Source organism: Rhipicephalus microplus, chromosome 4 (assembly GCF_043290135.1).
Source record: "Rhipicephalus microplus isolate Deutch F79 chromosome 4, USDA_Rmic, whole genome shotgun sequence".
Taxonomy (NCBI): Eukaryota; Metazoa; Arthropoda; class Arachnida; order Ixodida; family Ixodidae; genus Rhipicephalus; species Rhipicephalus microplus.
Window position 1 is genome coordinate 132,922,818 of NC_134703.1, and position 21,914 is coordinate 132,944,731.

At 47.7% G+C, this 21,914-nt stretch overlaps 1 protein-coding gene across 1 annotated transcript in view; it reads left to right on the forward strand.

Annotated features, from left to right (window-relative positions):
* Positions 1-13,956, forward strand: part of LOC119172873 (uncharacterized) — a 52,165-nt gene extending 38,209 nt beyond the window's left edge. The window contains exons 3-6 of the mRNA XM_075891964.1: positions 1,027-1,377; positions 3,110-3,130; positions 5,050-5,142; positions 13,524-13,956. Of these exons, the coding sequence (XP_075748079.1) occupies positions 1,027-1,377; positions 3,110-3,130; positions 5,050-5,142; positions 13,524-13,585 (527 nt within the window). The 3' untranslated portion in view covers positions 13,586-13,956. The remainder of the gene's footprint in view (positions 1-1,026; positions 1,378-3,109; positions 3,131-5,049; positions 5,143-13,523) is intronic.
* Positions 13,957-21,914: the final 7,958 nt, after the last annotated feature.

The window sequence follows — 21,914 nt, forward strand, 5'->3', positions numbered from 1 at the left end:
TCACTAAAACGCTGCATTCACACACCATTTAATATTCCTCATGATTGACAGTATGACAAGGGCATTTTACTAGGAGCTTGAAGCAGAAGTTGTGGACGACACTGAAGTTATTCTGGTGAATCGAAGATACGACGACCATAAACAGCACTCTGGAAAGTTGCACTCACCGATCTTATTAGAATTCACTAGCAGTCCAGGCGAGTACAAATACTTTCGTACGTCGTTTCAGGCATACGTACAAGCACTTACGCTCGCGCTGAGATAACCGGATAAACCACTCTTCGAGAACGTGCATGACGGAGTCACACATAGAAACACGACGCGGCTAGCAGACGACGCATGGAGCAATCCACACTTGCGCACTTCAGCGTGTTGCCGCTAGGTGGCGACTACGCTTGATCTCAATCAATCAATCAATCAATCAATCAATCAATCAATCAATCAATCAATCAATCAATCAATCAATCAATCAATCAATCAATCAATCAATCAATCAATCAATCAATCAATCAATCAATCAATCAATCAATCAATCAATCAATCAATCAATCAATCAATAATAAATAAACAGTCAGTCAATCAATCAATCAATCAATCAATCAATCAATCAATCAATCAATCAATCAATCAATCAATCAATAATAAATAAACAGTCAGTCAATCAATCAATCAATCAATAATAAATAAACAGTCAGTCAATCATCTAATCAATCAATCAATCAATAATAAATAAACAGTCAGTCAATCCAACAAATAAATAATAATATATAACTAACTGTTTAATCATTTTATTTATTTTTCTACTTCAGCAAGTAGAGGCCGTGTGAAGAAAAATCTCCTGCGAGCTTGACTAGGCTTCACAGCCGGTCAAAGTTAAGCAAGCAGTGATAGCGTACAGAAACTGGCATACGCAAATAAAACCAAATAAATACATAGTCACCGAAAAACACTACACGTGTTCAATAGCTTATTTTTCTTCCCTTTGCATTATCCACTAACCTTTGATCCCTGTATATTGTTTCGCAGTGCCAGCCAAGTCCTTTTCCTTCAACTACAGCAGCCCTACTCCTGGGTCCCCATATCAATCCCGGTCGCAGACCGCGGAGAACGCCTTGAGGCTGTTGTGCGTGGCACGGGGCACCTACCCGAGACCCGAACTGAACTTGTATCTCATCAAGGGTGCCAAGAGGAGGTCAGCGGACGAAGCCGGCTTCCGAACTTTCACGACGACCACTGTCGAAGAGGGGCTGTTCGACGTGGTCCTGCACGCCGATATGCCAGACAGCCAGCTCTCTTCGATAGCTGATCTCTTCGAGTGCGTGCTGGAAATACCGCACAGCAACTACGCCATGACACGTAGTATGAGCATCGCACATGGTGAGCTGCTTTATTCTTTTTTGCACTACACTGTACTTAGAAGAGGCAAATACTTCGTGCATCCACAGCGAGACTGTTTGGGGGTGGTACCTTGAAGACGAGATAAACAAAACTAGCGACACAGCCAGACGCTTCCGATGTCGTTTCTTCTCCTCTTTTCATTCCACTGTTTTGATGTGGAATGGAGGCTGTTGACTAAGGAAGATTGAATTACTACTTTGACGTCCAGATAATCTGGGAAATTGGAACTCAGGCTTAATTAGTCGTCATTTATGGCATTATCAGAACATAAAAAGCTACCGAGAATATTATGGCTTATGTACCATATATAGACCGTTATTGACATTATCCTCAGTGGCAACCTTTCATATAGCTTGTGCGTCATTATTGAGTACATGTTTCTTATTTCATTACGAGCATCGCATTGCCATGCTGTGTCTGCATTCCACCCGCAAATCACGGAACGTTATAGTCACGCCGCTCACACACAGTTTGCTGGAAGCTCCCCAGTGATTGCACTGCCTCTTCTCTTCTAAGCACGGCAGCACAATTGGAACACATAGATAGCTCAAATTCGACGTAATGACTGTCCATCAAAACTATCGGACCTGTCGTGGAAGTGTTTCTTCCAGGTGAGACGCTGTTGTTACCGTATATTTAAAACTCAGTTCCTGTTAAGTAAACGCAGTAAATTCATTCTTCGTGAGTAAACAGAAAATGAATACAGTCGAACATCGTATACACTATAGCGAACTTCAACAAAGAGCGCAACCAACAGGCTGATTGATTCTTCTTTCGCACTGTCGTTTCTTTTTCTTTGTTCTTGAGATGTCCTCAAGGCATGTACAACCGATAAGCCCTTTACGCTGCACTGAATTTTTCGGTTGGGGCACATGCTCATCAAGTGTCTGCTATAGCCTATACACAAGGTTCTAGACAACAACGAACTATAGCGTCATTCTATTTGGCTGCATACGCAACAACACTCTGTTTCATTGTTGCAAAGAACGCGGCCAAGAGCAAGATATAAATAGGGTGTAGTGCCCTGTCCTATCACTATCTTGGTTTCCTCCAAAGTACATTTGGCCATAATTAGAACGATTCCATGCCTGAAACTCGGCCCAACTTTCTTCTCTGACGAAGTATATAGAAGCCAGCACGTACTCTACATGTGGAGCAAGGTGGTGATCTCTGATAACCATAGCGATCCCAATCATGAATGACGGGTGTTTGAATGACGGACAGGTGGTAAAAGAAGCATTTTGCATTTGTGCAAGGGAGTCTTTGCGAATACAGGCAGCACTGCTCGATGAAAGACCAGGACAAAGCATTTGTAAAGAATGCTTGATGGCTTTTGAGAACGTTTTCTTGTATGGCATTCGCTATTTGCATTCCAGCAGCAGCTTGCTTTACTGCTTCAAGTCTGGATAATAAATAGATGGCTAATCGTCGGAAGGACACTACAACGTTGAGCAAAGTTCTTGAGCTAGTTACGAAGGCATACACTCCGTTGTTGCTCGATTGAGTTTTAATCAATCGCCAGTTCCTGACCTTATGCTGAACGTTATGCACTCAAAGGTTTGTAGTCTAGGTTAATGATTTCCTTTTATTTCCCTGAGTGCTCATGTAAATTACACTAATTATTTTTTACTGTTCTGTTGATGTAACTAGGGCAGACGAAAACAAGCTTTCTCGTATCATGATTGTGTCATACTTATTCTCTCCCTTACAGAACTCACGTGGGGAGCTTATGGTAAGTTTAAATTTATTTCAATTTTTTTGCTTTCCCACATGAATTCACCACTGGCAGGGTAGACAGGTAATTGTTTATAAATTTTAGTGAATAGTATTCACATGTACACATCACCGCAGAATCGTCAATTCAATATTATAGAAATTAATTTATCATTGCGATGCAAAATACGCTGTCAAAGCCTGAATAGACCTCGCAGTTAAACATAACCGCGCAGCACTTAAGATAGGAAGGAAGGAAGTATGTTTATTTACAGAAAGGCAGAGAGGTCGGCCTGAGCGATAGTTTGTTTTAGCCTGCTACTCTACACTGGGGGAAGAGAAAGGGGAAAAGAAAGATTAATGGATGACGATGGTGAGATAGAGAGGTGAGTATGTAGTGTTCTTTCTGGCTGAGACACATTTTAGAGCCGCGCACATAGTCCAGTTGTTTCTAAAAAGGTAATAACTGCTCTTGTGACCGCAGTTGCAATGTTGGTGTCTGGCCAAAAGCCCAACATGGTCTCATCAGTTAATGACCTACTGCGATATTGTTCAGTAGAAGAAATCAGTGTTTGTCGTTCACGTGCGTATGCTGGGCAGACACAAAATATGTGCTCAAGTGTTTCTGGCACATCACAGTGTTCACAATTAGGACCGGTGTCACTGCGACCGATGATGTGTGCGTAACGTCTAGTGTACGCTACACCAAGACGAATGCGGTGGATCATACTTGTGAGTTGCCGTTTCAATTTAGGAGGCATGCGGAACCTCATTTCCGGGTCCCATTTGTGAAGTCGCTGGTGTCGCCGTTCCGGTTTGGTCCAGTGCTGAAGTGTGTAGCTGCGCATCACGCAGCGAAGCAGGGCGTTCGTGTCAGCTCGTGAAAACGCAATGCGTACTTTAGGGGCACTGCTTAAGGCATTTTTAGCTTAAGATATTTTGCGTACTAACCCATAGCGTTACGGGTCACTGTTGCAGAGGTGTGCAAAGGTATACTGTTAATCTAATTAGCTAAATAATGCTTTACCTGCCCGCAGTATTTGAAATTGTATTTCACATAACTTCGGAAGAAAAAGTTAGCATCGACATTGTTTTGCTGTCATAAAAAATAATCGATTCAATAAACTACGCGTGTTTTATGATAGCAGCACTTCGTAAATGACTGCCAGCTGTAACTGTCATATTATCTTGTGCAGGCTGGTGCTTCACGTTTGAACTATTACGATTCCACGACTTGGTATGATGTGTTTACTCGTTATGGAAAAAAAAGCATCAATTCGTGCTGAAAATTACGTGAATACTCATAGATAAATCTACGCTATACATACGAAGGTTTAGGAATTGCGTGGAAGTGTTTGGGCACTTTGGACTTTTTTCTTTCAAGAATAATTACGTTTGAAGCCGCTCATGGTTAGATGCTTTTTTATTCCATAGTTACACGTGCTAACACACAATCTACTGGTGGAGTGACTAATTTCGTGTCATACCTAATTAGGACAGGAGGCCACTTAGACAGAACCGAGAAGCTGCCAAGTTGTGGTTGGATGAAATAAAACGTACAATTCATCGTTATCAATAGTTTAGAACACCAAAGTTGTTCGAAAATAGGTTCCGTTTTGCAAACAGAATATACTTTTGAACAATAGAGAAAGGCAGGCTAGCGTTGACTGGTTAGCTTGTTTCATTAGTGTGTTGACTGTGCCTGCGTTGTAGTCCATACATTAGGTGTTTCGAGAAAACAGTGATTCTGAACACGAAACCGATTGTTAACAAATGAGCAGCGCTCGAGACAGTTGACTGCTGCAACATTTCACTGGCGTGGCAAGATATGCATGGGAAGATACCAACTAAACTTTGGAAGAAGCCTGCAAATGTTCATAAACAGTTCTTTTTGCCATATCTGGAATGATGTGCGAGAGTAGGATATTGTTTTTGCAGGTTCTTCTGGAGCTTCGTGCATGCCAGTCCTGTCGCTTTACTGCGTTGCCTTGACGATAAGCATCTATATGGTTTCCCCGCTACACAGAGGTGGTAAGGAATATTGTGAATATCGAATGTTCGTTACGATTGGCTATATTAAGGCAAAAAAAATCCACTATGCTGAATTGAAATGTGCCCTCTTTATAATAGAGCATTTTGTGTCAATCTGCGTGGACCGTAGGCAAGTATCCAACCTGCATCTTAAACAAACTAATCAACAAACAAACACGCAAAAAACTAGTACAGAAAAAACAGTGTAGAGGTGATATCGAGTAATTATAAAGTGTAACTCGTAAGATGCAAATTTTCAATAAATAGTTAAGAATATCACTACTTCATATGGCATTGCGTACAAATTAGTGGAACTCCTAATAGTGTCAGCATTCATATTGTCACAGGTAATGGGTATGAGCCATCAACTGTAGGCGGAATTCCTTTGAAGTGAAGAAAGAAGAGGGCTTTTGCGTCCTGGTATGAGGGCAAGCAAGACGTCGTTTCGTCGCTGTCTGTTATTACGTTCGCGGCACTGGTGGAGGTGCTGGGTAAATGCGCCTTGGCTGCAGATTTTCAGCTAACACACCAAGCTACTTGGAGACAGCTACAGCTCCCACGGCAAGAAGCAGTCGCCGCCTGCGAGGACTATCTCCCGAGTACGGTCCCCTCTCTCAAGACGAGATGGCAACTTCTACTAACAACCAGGCGAGTCAAACCAACGACGCCTATTCTTTTCTCCCGCATGTTTTTCATGCGCCGCAAACACCACGCTCATTTCATGGAGATATTTATGAAGATGTTGACGACTGGCTTGACCACTTCAATCGAGTTGCCAACATCAACGAATGGGATGAAGCTCGCAAGCTGCGGAGAGTTTACTTTGCATTAGAAGACTCTGCCAAAACGTGGTACGAGAATCACGAGGGTTCCTTTGCGACTTGGCATGAGTTCAGCCGACAGTTTCGTGATGCGTACCGCAGCACTGAAAGGAAAGAAAGAGCGGAGCAGGCTATCTCGTCTCGTAACCAACGACCCAACGAGAGAGTTTCGATGTTTGTCGAGGACATGCTGCGACTCTTCAAGCGTGCTGACCCTGCAATGTCCGAGGAAAAGAAGGTGCGGCATTTAATGCGTGGGGTAAAAGAGCAGCTCTTCGCCGGACTCGTGCGCAATCCACCGACGACTGTGGCAGAGTTCATAAATGAGGCAACCACAATGGAGCGTACTCTCCAGTATAGGTCGTCACAGTATGAACGCCACGACGTGACCCCTGCTGCATGCTTTATCGGGGCTGACAGCGAGAGGCATGCCCTCGCTGAGTTCATAAGAAGCGTCGTGCGGGACGAGCTACGCCAACTCCAAGCAGCGGGACCCCAACCACCCGTAAGTGCTTTCACAGACTTAATCCGAAATGAGATCCGACAGGTGGTCACCCCACTCGCGCCAACAAGGCCTGAGGCCCCTGTACTGACTTAATGCGGCGGCTCTGCGATCTCCTGCACCACATGGCCCTGATCCCACCATGGGGAGAATGGATCAGGCTAGCCATCGATTCCAGGGCACCTCTTCGACTCCACCACCCGCCTCAAGGTTTCCGAGTGCCCCAACTTATCGTTCGTCTGGATCGCGGCAGAACGCCACAAAGGCCAGCGTGTGGCGTACGTCCGATAACCGACCACTCTGCTACCACTGTGGCGAAGCGGGTCATGTCTACCGTAACTGCCAGTACCGTCAACTTGGTCTCCGTGGCTTTCACCCTGATGCTCGGTGCCCGCGTTACGGTGAGCGTCCCCGCGACATTGAAGCGTACCTTACGGGCCAGCAAGCTCCTCGCCTTGGTCAACGCCCCATTTCAAGATCACCATCACCTCGCCGCCCCACGTCACCTAGCATTCCCTCGTCATCTTTTGCTCCTTTCAGAGGCCGGTCACCGAGTCCCCACAGGGGAAACTAGAAACCGCGGCTCCTGGGGGTGAAGCCGCGTCCAAACGAACTGTCAAAGAGCCTCCTTCGACGCAAAGATCCGACGAAGACCGTTCTGACTTTCCAGTCGTTTCCGAAAGTCATAAGACTGTTTCCGCCGACATCACCGTACACGTCGATAATCACGTCGTCACTGCCCTCGTCGACACCGGCGCCGATTATTCAGTTATGAGCAGCACCCTAGCATCCCAACTGAGGAAAGTAACTACCCCTTGGCAAGGACCACCGTTGCGCACGGCAGGGGGCCACCTCGTCACGCCTACTGGAATGTGCACAGCCCGTGTTCGAGTCCATGCTTCGACGTTCACAGGGTCTTTCCTCGTATTACCTGTGTGCTCCCGTCCACTCATTCTGGGGCTGGACTTTCTTCGCGAACACGGTGCAATTATTGACCTACGAGACTTGCAGGTGTCGTTCGAGGACCCGTTTCATCCTGAACCGGAAAACGCCCGCTCATCGAAGGCTGCCCTACGTGTATCCTCCGAATCTGTTACTCTGCCTCCCCGCAGCAGCCTTTTTATCAACGTTGAATGTGACCAAGACGTCCCCGATGCTGTAATTGCAGAAGGAAATTTGTCCCTACTTTTTGCACAGCAAATCTGCGTTGCCCGCGGTATTGTTCAGCCCAGCAGAAAGCAGGCTTGCCTATTCGTCACGAATTTCAGCGAGGAGTATCGCCATCTTACCAAACACACTGCGATCGCATACCTTGAGGATATTGCCGACGTCCCTGGTCCCTCAACATTATCTGCTCTTTCGTCGTGCGACGATTCCGCCATGACATTTGCAAGCACTCTGGACGTAAACCAGGGTCTACCGTCTGCACAACGGGAACGTCTTTTGAAGCTACTCGGCTCATTTCGGGACTGCTTCGCTACGACTTCGAAAGTTAACCAAACACCGCTTGCCAAGCATCGTATCATCACCGAGCCTACCGAGAGACCCATTCGACAGCATGTTTACAGGGTCTCGCAAAAAGAACAAGACGTTATACGCCAACAGGTCCAGCAGATGCTCAAGGACGATGTCATCCAGCCATCGACCAGTCCATGGGCGTCGCCTGTTGTGTTAGTCAAGAAAAAAGATGGTACTCTGCGATTTTGCGTCGACTACCGAAAGTTGAATAAGATCACGAAGAAAGACGTGTATCCTTTACCACGAATAGACGACTCGCTGGACCGCATTCGCAATGCTCGCTACTTTTCTTCCATGGATCTACGCAGCGGCTATTGGCAAATATCTGTTGATGAGCGCGACCGCGAAAAGACCGCCTTCATTACTCCTGACGGACTCTACGAGTTCAAGGTCCTTCCATTCGGCTTATGCTCGGCACAAGCTACTTTTCAAAGAATGATGGACACGGTTCTTTCTGGGCTAAAATGGCAATCGTGTCTTGTGTACCTTGACGATGTGGTCGTCTTCTCGGACACGTTTGAGCAGCACGTCCAGCGCTTACAGGCAGTTCTTCAGGCGATTCGAACAGCTGGACTTTCTCTCAAACCTGAGAAATGCCACTTTGCATTCGAGGAACTAAAATTTCTTGGTCACGTCGTCAGCCACGCCGGTATACACCCAGAACCTGAGAAAACGAAAGCTGTTGCCGCATTTCCTGTCCCAACGAACAAGCGCGACCTCCGCCGATTTCTGGGACTCTGCGCATATTACAGACGCTTCGTCAAAGGCTTTTCTAAAATTGCTGAACCGCTAAATGAACTTACGAAAGACGGCGTACCGTTTGTTTGGGGTCATGATCAGCATCACGCCTTTGACACGCTACGAAACCATCTCCAAGCCCCACCTGTACTCGGTCACTTTGACGATAACGCTGCCACAGAGCTACACACGGATGCCAGCAACGTCGGACTTGGAGCTGTACTGGTTCAATGGCAAAATGGCGTAGAGCGCGTGATTGCCCATGCAAGTCGAACACTATCATCTGCAGAGAAAAACTACTCTGCAACAGAAAAAGAATGCTTAGCCGTTGTTTGGGCTATAACAAAGTTTCGCCCTTATTTATACGGTCGACCATTCAGGGTAGTTAGCGACCACCATTCTTTATGCTGGCTCGCCAACCTCAAAGACCCTTCCGGTCGTCTAGCACGCTGGAGCTTTCGGCTGCAAGAATTTGACGTTACAGTCATTCACAAGTCAGGACGCAAACACACTGACGCTGACTGTCTCTCGCGTGCACCAATTCGAAGTACGAACGCGGACGTTGAAGAGGACGATACATTCCTTTCCTCTGTGTCAGCAACCGACATGGCTCAACAACAACGTGACGACATGGAGCTAAGCCCGCTGATTGACTACCTCCAAGGCCGAAAACGCAGCCTTCCTCGAAACTTCGCACGTTCACTGGCCTCGTTCTGCATCAGGGATGGAGTCCTCTATAAGAAAAATTTCGACCATACCCAGGCTACTTACCTACTGGTTGCGCCGACCTCGCTTCGGGACGATATTTTACATGCTTGTCACGACGAACCATCATCCGGACACCTTGGCTACACGCGCACATTGGAAAGAATTCGCCGCTCATACTACTGGCCCCGCCTCGCGAAGACAGTCAAGCAGTACGTCCGCACATGCCGCGACTGCCAACGCCGTAAGACTCCGCCTGTCCGACCAGCAGGACTATTACAGCCTATCGCCACGCCGAAGACACCATTCCATCAAATTGGCATTGACTTGCTCGGCTCATTTCCCACCTCTTCGTCTGGAAACCGGTGGATTGTGGTTGCCACCGATTATTTAACGCGTTACAGCGAAACAAAGGCCCTGTCCAAAGCTACCGCAGCCGAAATTGCACAGTTTTTTGTCACCAGCATCGTACTTCGTCACGGAGCGCCAGCTGTGATAATTACTGATCGTGGTACATCTTTCACCGCAGAGATGCTTCAAGAAGTGCTGAGACTAAGTGGTACACAACATCGGAAGACCACGGGTTATCACCCCCAAACAAATGGGCTCACTGAACGGTTGAACAAGACCATTGCAGATATGCTGTCAATGTATGTGGCCGTTGATCACAAGAACTGGGATGATATACTCCCTTACGTAACTTTTGCTTACAATACAGCAGTCCAAGAGAGTACAGGTTTCACCCCATTTCGCTTAGTTCATGGTCGAGAGGTCACCACAATGCTCGACGCAATGCTCCTTCCCAACAACTTGAGCATGTTCAACACGGACGCTGCATTGTTCGCTCAACGCGCCGAGGAGGCCCGTCAACTCGCCCGATGCCGTATTCAGGCTCGCCAAACTGCCGACGCACACCGCTACAACCTTAAACACCGAGAGGTTACCTTCCAACCAGGCGATGAAGTTTGGGTGTGGACTCCCATCCGACAGCGTGGTCACTCTGAAAAGTTGCTTCGGCGCTACTTCGGCCCTTACAAAGTTCTGCGCCGACTAAGTGACGTTACGTACGAAGTTCTCCCTGAGGGCGCCTCAAGACGTTCCCGTCGGTTTCCACAAAGTGATGTGGTGCACGTGTCAAGACTCAAGCCATATTTCTCGCGTCATCCATCGAACGTGGACTAACTTACCATCCAATGACTATTTTTTGTCCCTTTGGTTTTTTTTTATTGTCTTGTGTACTTACTCCTTTCTTTATTGAGTACTTCTAGGACACCAGCCCATTTTTTTTTCTCCCTTACGACGGAGTCGTTGGGTTCCATGGTAGCATCTTTTCTTTCTCTTTTTTTTTCTCATCGCTCATTACCAGCATCGAACCGATGCTTTTCGAGGAGAGGGAGTAATGTCACAGGTAATGGGTATGAGCCATCAACTGTAGGCGGAATTCCTTTGAAGTGAAGAAAGAAGAGGGCTTTTGCGTCCTGGTCTGAGGGCAAGCAAGACGTCGTTTCGTCGCTGTCTGTTATTACGTTCGCGGCAATATAATTTAGTTCAAGACGAATAAAATAGTTTCCAATTTTTTATTTTTCTGAAAACAATGCCTAATATTACGAAAACACTAGTTATCGTAACTGACAGCCAGGTGTGTAGACAAACAATCGTCTTCCGTGCGGGGAAGCAGAAGGCAGGACAAGTACTAAGAAAGACTCGAAAACATGACACTTGCAGCAGCTTTGTAGTTTCCTGCCTTTCTTAGTCTTATTACCGTGCTTAAGGTTGGTTCACACCGGCTACTAACACTGGTCGCGTGACCATTTGCGACTGGCGACCAAAAAGTGACTAATGTTCATACCAGCAGAGGCTGCAAGCGAGTGACTGGCAGTCGCAAAACCAGAGAGTCACGCCCGGATCTCGTGATCAGAGAGAACTCTGGAGACCGGCGCCGATCAGCTGATCGCCGCCAGCTGAGTGAGCGGAGCAAATCGAGCGCGCCGCATTTCTTGTTTTCGTCCATTCTCGCCATGGTGAAATGTTCGTATCTTACACCGTGGTTCCCGCACTGCTTTTCCAGCAGCGTCAAAGAATTTAATTCAAGCGAAGAAAAAGAGATTGTAATAGCGCTGATGCGCTATGCCATGGTGTCAGCGCTGGCAGCACAGAAGCCTACCAAAAAAAAAAAAAAAGCTGGTGAGAGTGATAATCCCTTCGCTCGCGAGAGTTGGCCGGCCATGCAAGCCGCCTACATCCCGAACTGTGCTGAGACGGCGAGGAATATTTGCTAGGATGGTACGTATTCAGAAACGTTCCCTGAAATTAACTCGAGTTCTCACAGCCTCCAATGCAGCACGAAACGCGTCTCGAACGTGGTGTCTTTAGTCGGTGCCAAGGCATGGAGCACAAATGCGTTCCAAACGTGCTGCATTGAAGGCGGTGGCAAATCTATTTCAAGACAAAAACCCATTCTGAATACGGAGGAAGATATAGTGCACAATTTATTTTCACTTCATTTTGACGGTGTTTAGCTTCTTGCGAATGCTGCCACGTAAATTCGACACCTTGCTCGAGCTGCTGCGCCCCGCCATCTCCAAGCCAAGTATTCCGTGGTGGCCATAGTGCCACAGACCCAGTTGAACACACTCGTTTGTATCTGGCGACAGGAGGCCAGTGCAACGTAAAACAAGGAAAAAAAACAAAAACGAAAAATGAGCCTGCATATAAAGAAATGCTGGTATCACTTGTACGGGTTTTGACACTCTCCTGTAAAGTTGTTTGCGCCGCGTGACGCACTTGTGCCACGCAGGAGCCGTACTTTGGGGTCACGGCTATTGAGCGATCGGTGGCGTTGTGTACGCGAGCGGTGATCACCCCTATACGATACCACTATCAACATCTTGATGGTATAGCGCCGGCGGCGACAAGCCTTGGTAGCGGCGAGCGAAAGATAGGCTGGTCTCTTCGACTGGTGGCGGCTGGCGCGAACGGTTGTCTCTCACGGTGGGTCTGCCATGGATGGCTCTGCGGGCCGCCTGTGGTAGGCCCACGTGCTGAGTGAAGCGTTGGCGACTCCGCCTTTTGTGTGCTGTTGTGTTATGTTTTTTGAGTGTATGGTGATCTTGTGTAAGGATGTCCTAGTGTGTTTATCGCGATTGATGTTATAATTATTCGCCTGACGATATCGTCGATCAAAAAGTAGTTAAATAAATATGTGTTTGGTTTGGTCCGACTGCGTCTGCTGTGTCCGTTCACTACAAGAGCGTGGCACTCGCCATGTCGAGACCACACACACTTCTCGGAATCGCTAACTGGTTCCAGCAGTTTCGCGACTGAAAATCGAGCAAGATGCGACTAGCCAAAGCAGTCGCTTTGCTACCATTTGGGACCGTTTGCGACTGTTTCCAACCAGTCGCAAATGGTCGTGCGACCTCTGTTAGTCGTCGGTGTGAACCAACCATTACTCTATTGCAATGCGACGAGAATTGTAACGCGAGGGGTGGCCTTTTATTGCGTCCAGGAAGAAAAAAAAGAGTTACGGTATTTATAGTGTAACGTGAGGGTTGAACTTACGTCACAATAACGGGAAAAAAGAAACCGAACTATAGTGTTACATTCGCGTAAGTATATTGACTCTGAGTGAAGTTTCACCCAGACGGTCTTGCGTGGACGTAAGTAGATGACATGTCTGCTTCAAATGACATTCAACAAGTAAGAAATTGAGTAAATCTAATCAATGACTCAGTTGCCGGGAAACCTCCATTTCGACCATATATTACATGTTTGTTACCCTCTTTCAATGTTTTGTATTGTTAACCTTGTTGAGCTCATAGGAAAGTGTCATAGGAAAGTGTCATAGGAAAGTCAAGGAAGACTCATAGGAAAGTGTCTTGTAATGGTTAAATCGGCAAAATGTTAGAAGAATACGCTATGATTGGCAGAGACTTGTGTCTTTTCCGGACCCTCGAACCACAGGGACATCTGTGATATACTTTTCTGCGGCGTTTCTTTTTCTCATGTGCAAACTAATTTGTTAACATAACCGTGAAAGTTTCACAAGACATCTGAAATTTTCGGGAGTACTAACATTTGACTGTCGCAATCTACAGGCGACAGTGGCGGGAAGCGCTACATCAACAAGGATATCCCAAAGAGAAAAGAGGACACGTAGCGAGCGTGGCGGCGTGCAACAATCCACCACTGCATTGTACTTGTGACGAGTTCTGGAAACAAGGCTCGACGAGGTTAAGGTGCTCGCGCGGGACGAACGAAAATTACCGCCAACACTGAGTGTACGTGCCCACGAAACCCAGCAGCAGCACCGAGGATGCGCCATTACTGCTTCAAGTGTTGACGTTCGAGCTAACGCCGCTGGCGAGAGGTCGATAGTGAAAACGGCTGCTTGTGACGTGTGTATGTCAGTCATTCACGCTCGTACACTGGTAAACTGCTCGCTCAGTCTCTCCGATGGAAACGGACCTTTGCGTGTGCCAGTGCGTGCCGTCATGTTTTCACGAGAAAGTGCTGTTTCTGTTCTACGTGTTCCTGCCTCATTTGTTGTACTCCACTGCGGCTTTGTTAACGCTTAGATGACCTCGGAGGTGTCCTCACTGCGGTATGCCGTCACTGCGTGGCAAAAGAAAGTGATGCATAGTACGGCCAGCCATGAGGATCGTGAATTTGTGTCGTTGCGATGAAACTACGAACGAGAGTGCGTGTCTGTTTTCGTCGAAATAAAATTGAAGATATATGAACTGGTATGCTGTTTTCGAAGGGCAATTATTTTGTGTGTGAAAGGGAACCATGTAAACAAAACTCCAAAGAAGGGAATTTGCAGCGTTGTGAAGACTTTCGACAAATACCGAGACAAAATGGAGCCGTGTCCGAATATAACGAAGCAGGAGGGGGAGGGTGGAAAACGTCGTTTGAATGTTATCAGTGTACGGTGCTGTCAAGGCTCCTGAGAACAAGTAAGGGATGCATAATTGAGGTGCATGCTGCAGAGAATTAGAATTCTGCGCGATAAAGAGCTGGCCCACAGCCAGGAAATTTTTTTATGGAGGAGAGGGCATTGGTTGAAGGCCTTGAAAAACAACCATTTTTTATTATTTTCCATTGGGGCAAGACAACCACGTCCACCTGAATTTCGAAAGGGGAGGGGAAGCCTCTAGGGCTTCCCGGCTTCCCCTCCCCCTGAATACGGGCCTGATAAAGAGTCTAAGATAGCTTGCTGTTCACCGTGTCGTTCCGGCTACGCAGATGACGGACCCATCTTCGCTACAAGGTATGCTAAACGAACTATCTCGGCAGTTGCGGGCTGGTGCTAGCATTTCATGTAAGTACCAGGCCGCTTGTGGTGTTCAATTACTTGACATTGTCTTTTTTTTTGAGCTACTTTTACGCCGTAATGAACCCAGCCAAGCACGGTGTAGCGAAAGGACTCGTTACCGAGATGTAATGGAAAGGCATTCGCTTATTGCCAATTCTAGAGGCGAACGGCCCCAACCACATGCACATGCCCTGATTTCCCCTGTGCTCCCTCTTCTTCGATAGAGTGCAGCACGTTCCAAGTTGCTCCGTTATTATTTTGCAACACCCTCCCAGACAGCCTCAGATGGATCATAGGCGTCGAAGGGGAAACTTTAGCAGTAGTAATATGGTCTCACCAAGATAGGTGAGCGGCTCGCTGGCATGTTTTCCGCTGGACAACTGCAAGGTGTTGGCCTTGACGAAAGTTGCGTTGCGATACATGTGCTTTCGAGAACCACAAAGCGGATGCATGGTGTCGTAGCAAGGTGTCTCGATCCATTAGTAAAGAATGAGACGAGACGAAGCGCTAGATCTTGTCGGGATCGCTCTTGCGACATTTTGTGGGGTAATGCCCAACTGAGCCGGTGATTCGATTCTTCGGCCGCGCGCTTAGAAGTCTCATGCGATTCCTCCAGCAGAACCTTATATACGTCCTCTCAGCCGGATGGCTTACGGTAAAAGTGAGGCAATCATTCCAGACAATTGATTGCCTTGTGCCAAGCCGTTGTCCTTATCGTAGACATCATCATCGAAATAACTGTTGCACTGTTTGCGTTCCTTCTGTGTTTTGCGGTTGAAATGCTTTTGAGCAGGCATTCGCAATCAATGAACAGCACCTGATTTCTTGCACGCCGTTCTCCTTCCTTCCGGCAGCGCCTGAGACCTGCGGTCATTGATTTGCGGCTGTCACACACCTTCACGTACTTTGGACCAACCATTATAAGGTACATGGCGTCCCTTGGCGTACTTGAAAGCAATGTACTTGATGTGATGAATTTCGAAGAGGCGATTTTGGCCGGTCTGGAGCAAGTCGCGCAAGGTCCGCGTTACCACCATGGCACTGCCGATGACGAAAACGCATGCGGTCACGAGAAGTGTCGATTCACTTGCCTGGCATTGTTCCAAGTTGCTGCTGCCGGGAACGGCATCATCAAGTTGATGCCACTTAGTTCCCTTAGAGATGCCTTGCTAGAATGTAGATTGGTCGCAGTGCTTGTCTAAGGTTCGAGAATGCGTCCCATCGATCCCGATAGCACTGAAACGTTACAGTGAGAATATGTGGATGTTCCTAGCGGAACCTTGACACACGGTGAACAGCGCGCTAGACAAGGAGAAAAAGTCGGACTTCATAGGGCCTTGCACCATCATCCAAAAGTAGTCTCGATCTCAGTTATACCTCTGCTGATGCGATAGACTTTCCCAATGGCATCTTGACAATAAGCTTTAGATCCAATGAGGACACTTATCTATTCGGGTTGCCATTCATCTGGTTGACGGCCGTCAGCTGCGTTGTACCCCCATTCGTGGAGCTGGTGCAAAATTTCGGGGTAAAGCGGTGAGCTTGTGATGGTGCATATTTTCGCAATCGTTAATGCTTCCACGGTTATTGTGCAGTTATCGAGCTTGCTGGGCAGTCGCACATTCACACGCTCTGTGCGAATTCGTCTTGGTGACCTTGAGTCACCAAACGTGACGAGAGATAGCTCTTTTCCCGCGATGGAGCACTGAAAATTTTTTGACAGGTCTGCGCGGATGGACGACCACTGACTTCCGCTATCTAACAGTAATCGCACGAGAAGTCGTCGGTTTTCGAACTTTGCCCAAATTCTGCCTGTATGCACTCATAAAGGAGTAGATTACTGTATGAGTAGATGTACTCATACAGGAGTAATTACTGTATGAGTAGATGCACTCATACAGCAGTAGAACCGTCCCGACCACTTTGGGCGGTCGTGACGGTTCGCATGATACCTGACGGGGTTGTGTGAGACTCGGGTGACTTATCCTTTGGCCACGAATGTCCAGCTGACCTGGCTAACTCGTAGAGAATCGTCAGGTGGCTTCGCTGGTACCTACCACACTTGAGGTTGATAGATTTTCGGTACAATCTGACAATGCGATTGCGGGTTCCGCAGCGAAAGTAACAATTGGTGTACTGAAGCCTTGCTCGCCTCTCCTCAGCCGATATGTTAACGTTGCAGATAGTGATAGCATGATTGTAAGTTTGACATAGTGGGCACGGCGCTCGAACAGGCAATGTATATCCGGTTAGTGCTGACACTAATGATATGCTTTCCATGGCTTGCATTTCTTCAAATATGTGGGTCCTGGGTTCATTTTGCAACGCCCGACGAGACTGTAGCCGACCCTACAACCGGATTTCCACTTGAATGCTGAGAAACATTATTGACTAATTGGCTAGCCGCGTTCAGTCTTCAGGGGGTTTCGGCGATGGTGGAGGCGCAGTTAGATTTCTTGGATTTCTGTCTGTACAGATTGACGAGGTCTTCTAGCAGATATCTCATCAGGACATGGTTTAAGACCACGGTTTACTGGTCGGGTGCAATACCGGAGCTTTCAAAGGCACTAACGTGGAACTGCACACTATAGTGCAGCAGACCTTAGGGACTTCTGACGAGCAAAACACGGGGCTCAGTGCAAGGAGCTGATCAACATGCTCGTTCACAAGCAATCCGTGAGAGTCTTGATTGCAAGGTCTTTATTTGGCTCTGCTAAACGGATGCCTTCGACAGCTCGCTTCACGCTCCCGGTCAAGTAGGCGAGGATGTACTTAAGTTTTCCGATGCGTGGCAGCTCGGTATTCTTGTGGATGGTAGCGTCGAAACAGTCCCAGAAGGACTGCTATTCAGGAAGGTTGTCATCAAAAGTTGGTATCTGGAGCTTCGGTAGTTGAACTGAACGCTGATGGTGCCCTCACCTGGCCTGCTGCGTCGGCGGAGTTCGGATATCCAAAGTAGCTAGGGCCGGGCCCAGTTGCTTGAGCCTGCGTTCTGGCCGTTTTCTAACGTTCTTGAAGCCAGAGCTTGCCGCGCGACACCGCTTAGGGCCGTTCCACGCGTTTCCCGCACAGCCGCAACACACGTGCCGGGACTCTTGCCGCACGCAAGTGGAGGACAAGTAAGCCGATTGGCGACGCTCTTTCACCCTCCGCAGCGTCACCAATTGGCTTATTCGTCCCCCGCCTGCGTGCGGCGGGGGTCCGGGCACGTGCGTTGCGGCTGTGCGGGAAACGCGTGCACCGGCCCTTAGAGAATTTTTTTCGTTGTATTCCTGCGCTGTTCCTACTTCGTGGTTGAGAATTTCTTTATCTGTGGTCACAAGGAAGATGTCGTCGAGCTTCGATAGTACTGCCTCCTCGTCCTTAGCGTAATCCTTGTGGCCGTGAATCTGAGAGGCGTCAAGATCCGTTTGCTGTGGCAGGTCCGTTATAAGTGCCAGGGCTTGGGTGACACCAGATCTGATTGAGGCACGCTTCTCACGAGGTTGTTCAGAGTTTGTCATGGCCGTGACGTAAAAGGTAGTCGCTCGAGAGGCAGTACCAGTCCCATGTTTGGCGGCACCACCAATGTTGCAAAAGGACTCGTTGCCCAGTCTTGAAAGAAAGATGCCCATTTATTGCCAATTCTAGAGGCGAACTGCCTCGACCACGTGCGCGAGTCCCGATTTACACTCTTGTTCTTCTTCGATAGAGTTCGGCACGCTGCAAGTTGCTTTGTTATTATTTTGCAACACACGGAATGACGCTTGAAGCCTTCCAACGCCCCTAAACGTTCGGAAACTACCTACGCGCACTTCGGAAGCAGAAATAAAAAAGAAAATGCCCTAAAAAAGAAGCTCAAGCTCGCCGGGCGTTAAGAAACTTTTGAGCAAACTCATCGCTCTCTTGCTATACCACACAGTACCCCATAACTGAAAGAGCGAAGGCCTCAGATGCTACTAAAAATATAACTGCGCTTCGCGTTGGTGGCGTCTGCGCGAACGACGCTAAAATGGTCATCACGTGATGTCATCATGAAGTCACAAATCTCTAAAATTTGCCGCGTCATTATTGCTTCATGACGTCTTGATGATGACGTCATTGCTCGACATTAGCTTTATGGTTTACCGGAATGGTTTTGACAGATATGTGGGGTTTAACATCCCAAAACGACCATATGATTATGAGAGACACCGTAGTGGAGGGCTCCGGAGATTTCCACCACCTGGGGTTTTTTAACGGGCACCCAACTCTTACCGGAATGGGGCAGTATAACGTCTGGCGCTGAAAGCATGGCTTTTTTTGCAAGAAATGCCAGCGTTGCCGGAGCCCACCGTACTACTGTATCAGCACCTGTCACACCCCCATTAAGCAATTTATGAGAAGCTGATAGGCATAGCCTCCAAGATTGGTAGTTTTATTTGGCTCCCTGGTCGGGTGTGTGCGCGAGAAACTCGATTGCTCTCGTCTGTTTCTCCTAACGCGTCAGCGAATTTCATTGTGTGCATGGAAGACTTGGCATTTCGGAAGCCTGATGCATAGCAGTTTTTTCATACCAACAGAAATCCAGATGTTTACTCGCATAAACTATCTCCATCACCCTGAATACTTTGCGAAGAGTTTGTAGTTACGTTCCTGGACTATGACGTTCCTTTTATGAGTAAAACGTATGAATAAGTAGAGCAGTATTCGTCATTGAGTGATATTTTTTTTTATTGCGATAGCAATCATATGAACAGTCTCGGCTGCTTTTCACCATCACCACCGTCATTCACGTATATGTATATGTATGTGTATATGTAGAAGGGAAAATGCGCTATAGACTCCTCTTTCTGCGGAAGCAAACATAGCCTTTCCCGCCGGGCTCCTCGGCGCGCGCGCTTATCTCGCGAGCAACAAGGGGAGGGGCGCTTACCGTTGCCGCGTTGTCAATGATCAGAGCGCACCTTGTTCCCCCACTGCAGGCGGGAGCTTCTACAGTCTGCGTTCTCGAAACACACACACACACACACACACACACACACACACACACACACACACACACACACACACACACACACACACACACACACACACACACACACACACACACACACACACACACACACACACACACACACACACACACACACACACACACACACACACACACACACACACACACACACACACACACACACACACACACACACACACACACACACACACACACACACACACACACACACACACACACACACACACACACACACACACACACACACACACACACACACACACACACACACACACACACACACACACACACACACACACACACACACACACACACACACACACACACACACACACACACACACACACACACACACACACACACACACACACACACACACACACACACACACACACACACACACACACACACACACACACACACACACACACACACACACACACACACACACACACACACACACACACACACACACACACACACACACACACACACACACACACACACACACACAAATTCGGCAGATCCTACGTACATGGGAATCGACGCTATGCGAAGCATGTGGAGGGAAGGTTACGGTGTTGCATTTTTTTTCTATTGAGCGACACGTTACAAAATGACGGTAAATATATTTACAAATTTTTCACGCACAGACATATGTTGAAGAATTGCAGATAGTCATATGACCAGTTGTTTGCACTTGCGCAACGATGCCAACTGGAACATGCGTGTAGCAACACCAGAAGCTGACATGAAGTGCTGATCCTTGCTAGGATGCTCGTCCTGGACACTGCTATACCTAAATAAACTTCAGTGCATGGCAACTAACCACTATAGACGTGATGGTTGTATCAAAGGAGTACATATGCAAAGTTTAGGTGGCACTGGAGCCGCTGTTGACGTTTCACGAAGATTAGCGTCTATTTGAAAAGTGGTTCTGAGACCTGGCGTAGCTCTGGGGTAAAATACTTCATTGCCACGTAGACTGCTTGGGTTCAATTCCAGTTAGGACCCTGACATTTATTCTTTGCATTTGTCGGGTCGATTCTCCCGATGTCGGGTATTGCTTAACACTCACGCGTTAAAATTGCCCATGTGTGTTCTCGTTGCTCCTGGGTAGATATTAGGTGTCAATCACCTGTGGCACATACCCGCAAACCAGTGTCACATACCCGCCGTTGGTATGTGCCACTGTCTGGCGGGAAGTGTTTCATGACGTTCGCGACAGGATTGTGACATTATTCACGTCTTGACCAGCGCGTCATATTCATCAAACCATCTTATCCTCCCATGCTAATTTTGGTTGACGCCAAGTTAAGGGGGTGACCATGAGAGCACCCAAGCGTAAGTGGCTAGATAGATAGATAGACGCTCAATGTCACTGAAGTTCGCCAATAGTCTACCTGGAGTGGCCGTGTTAGCTTACACCAGCGTTTTGTAATGTTGCGCAGGCGCCGCAGGACTTAGGGACAAAGAACACAGCCACCGGCATATGGCGTTTCGCATCTAAAACACTTGGCAGTTTGATATTTATGAAAAGTAAAACAGATTAACATTAAGGATATTCTTTTATGACAGTAACAACGTGCTGCAAGGTTTTCTGAAAAAAAAAAGAGGTTTAAATGTGACTTGCATTGACCATGCCATTAAAGTGTGTAGTGTGTGAAAAAGCCGTAATCCCGATAAGAAGACTTGCCTTGAAGAATGTTTGCTTTTAAGTGTGGATGCACTTTATAAGCGACCCTGAATCCGCCATCCGCGGTGTGCCTCCTCCTCTTCCCTAGCAACGGCGCGAGGAGCGAAGAGGTGCGTCTGTAGCAACAGCGCAGCGACGTCACACACCACGCGATTGCGTGCGCTCCGCCCTCCACTCCGTGGCTGCGGCTTGCTCGAGATCGGCAAGTCGTCATAAGAATGGATCCATCGGAGGCATCAACCTCGACTGCGATACCTTCAACAATAAGTACTACGCAATCGAATGCGAGCATTGCACGCATCGTTGAAGATGTCGCGCTGGTTGAAGACAAGGCAGCGCGGCGAAGGGCCCGTGATGCCGAGCACAAGCGGGCGAAGCGGGCCGCGGACATAAACATCATTATAGTGCGAATTTACTCTCACATATATGCGTAAACTCATCAAAATATCCCGAGAGGGTCTAATCGTTCCTGGGAATAG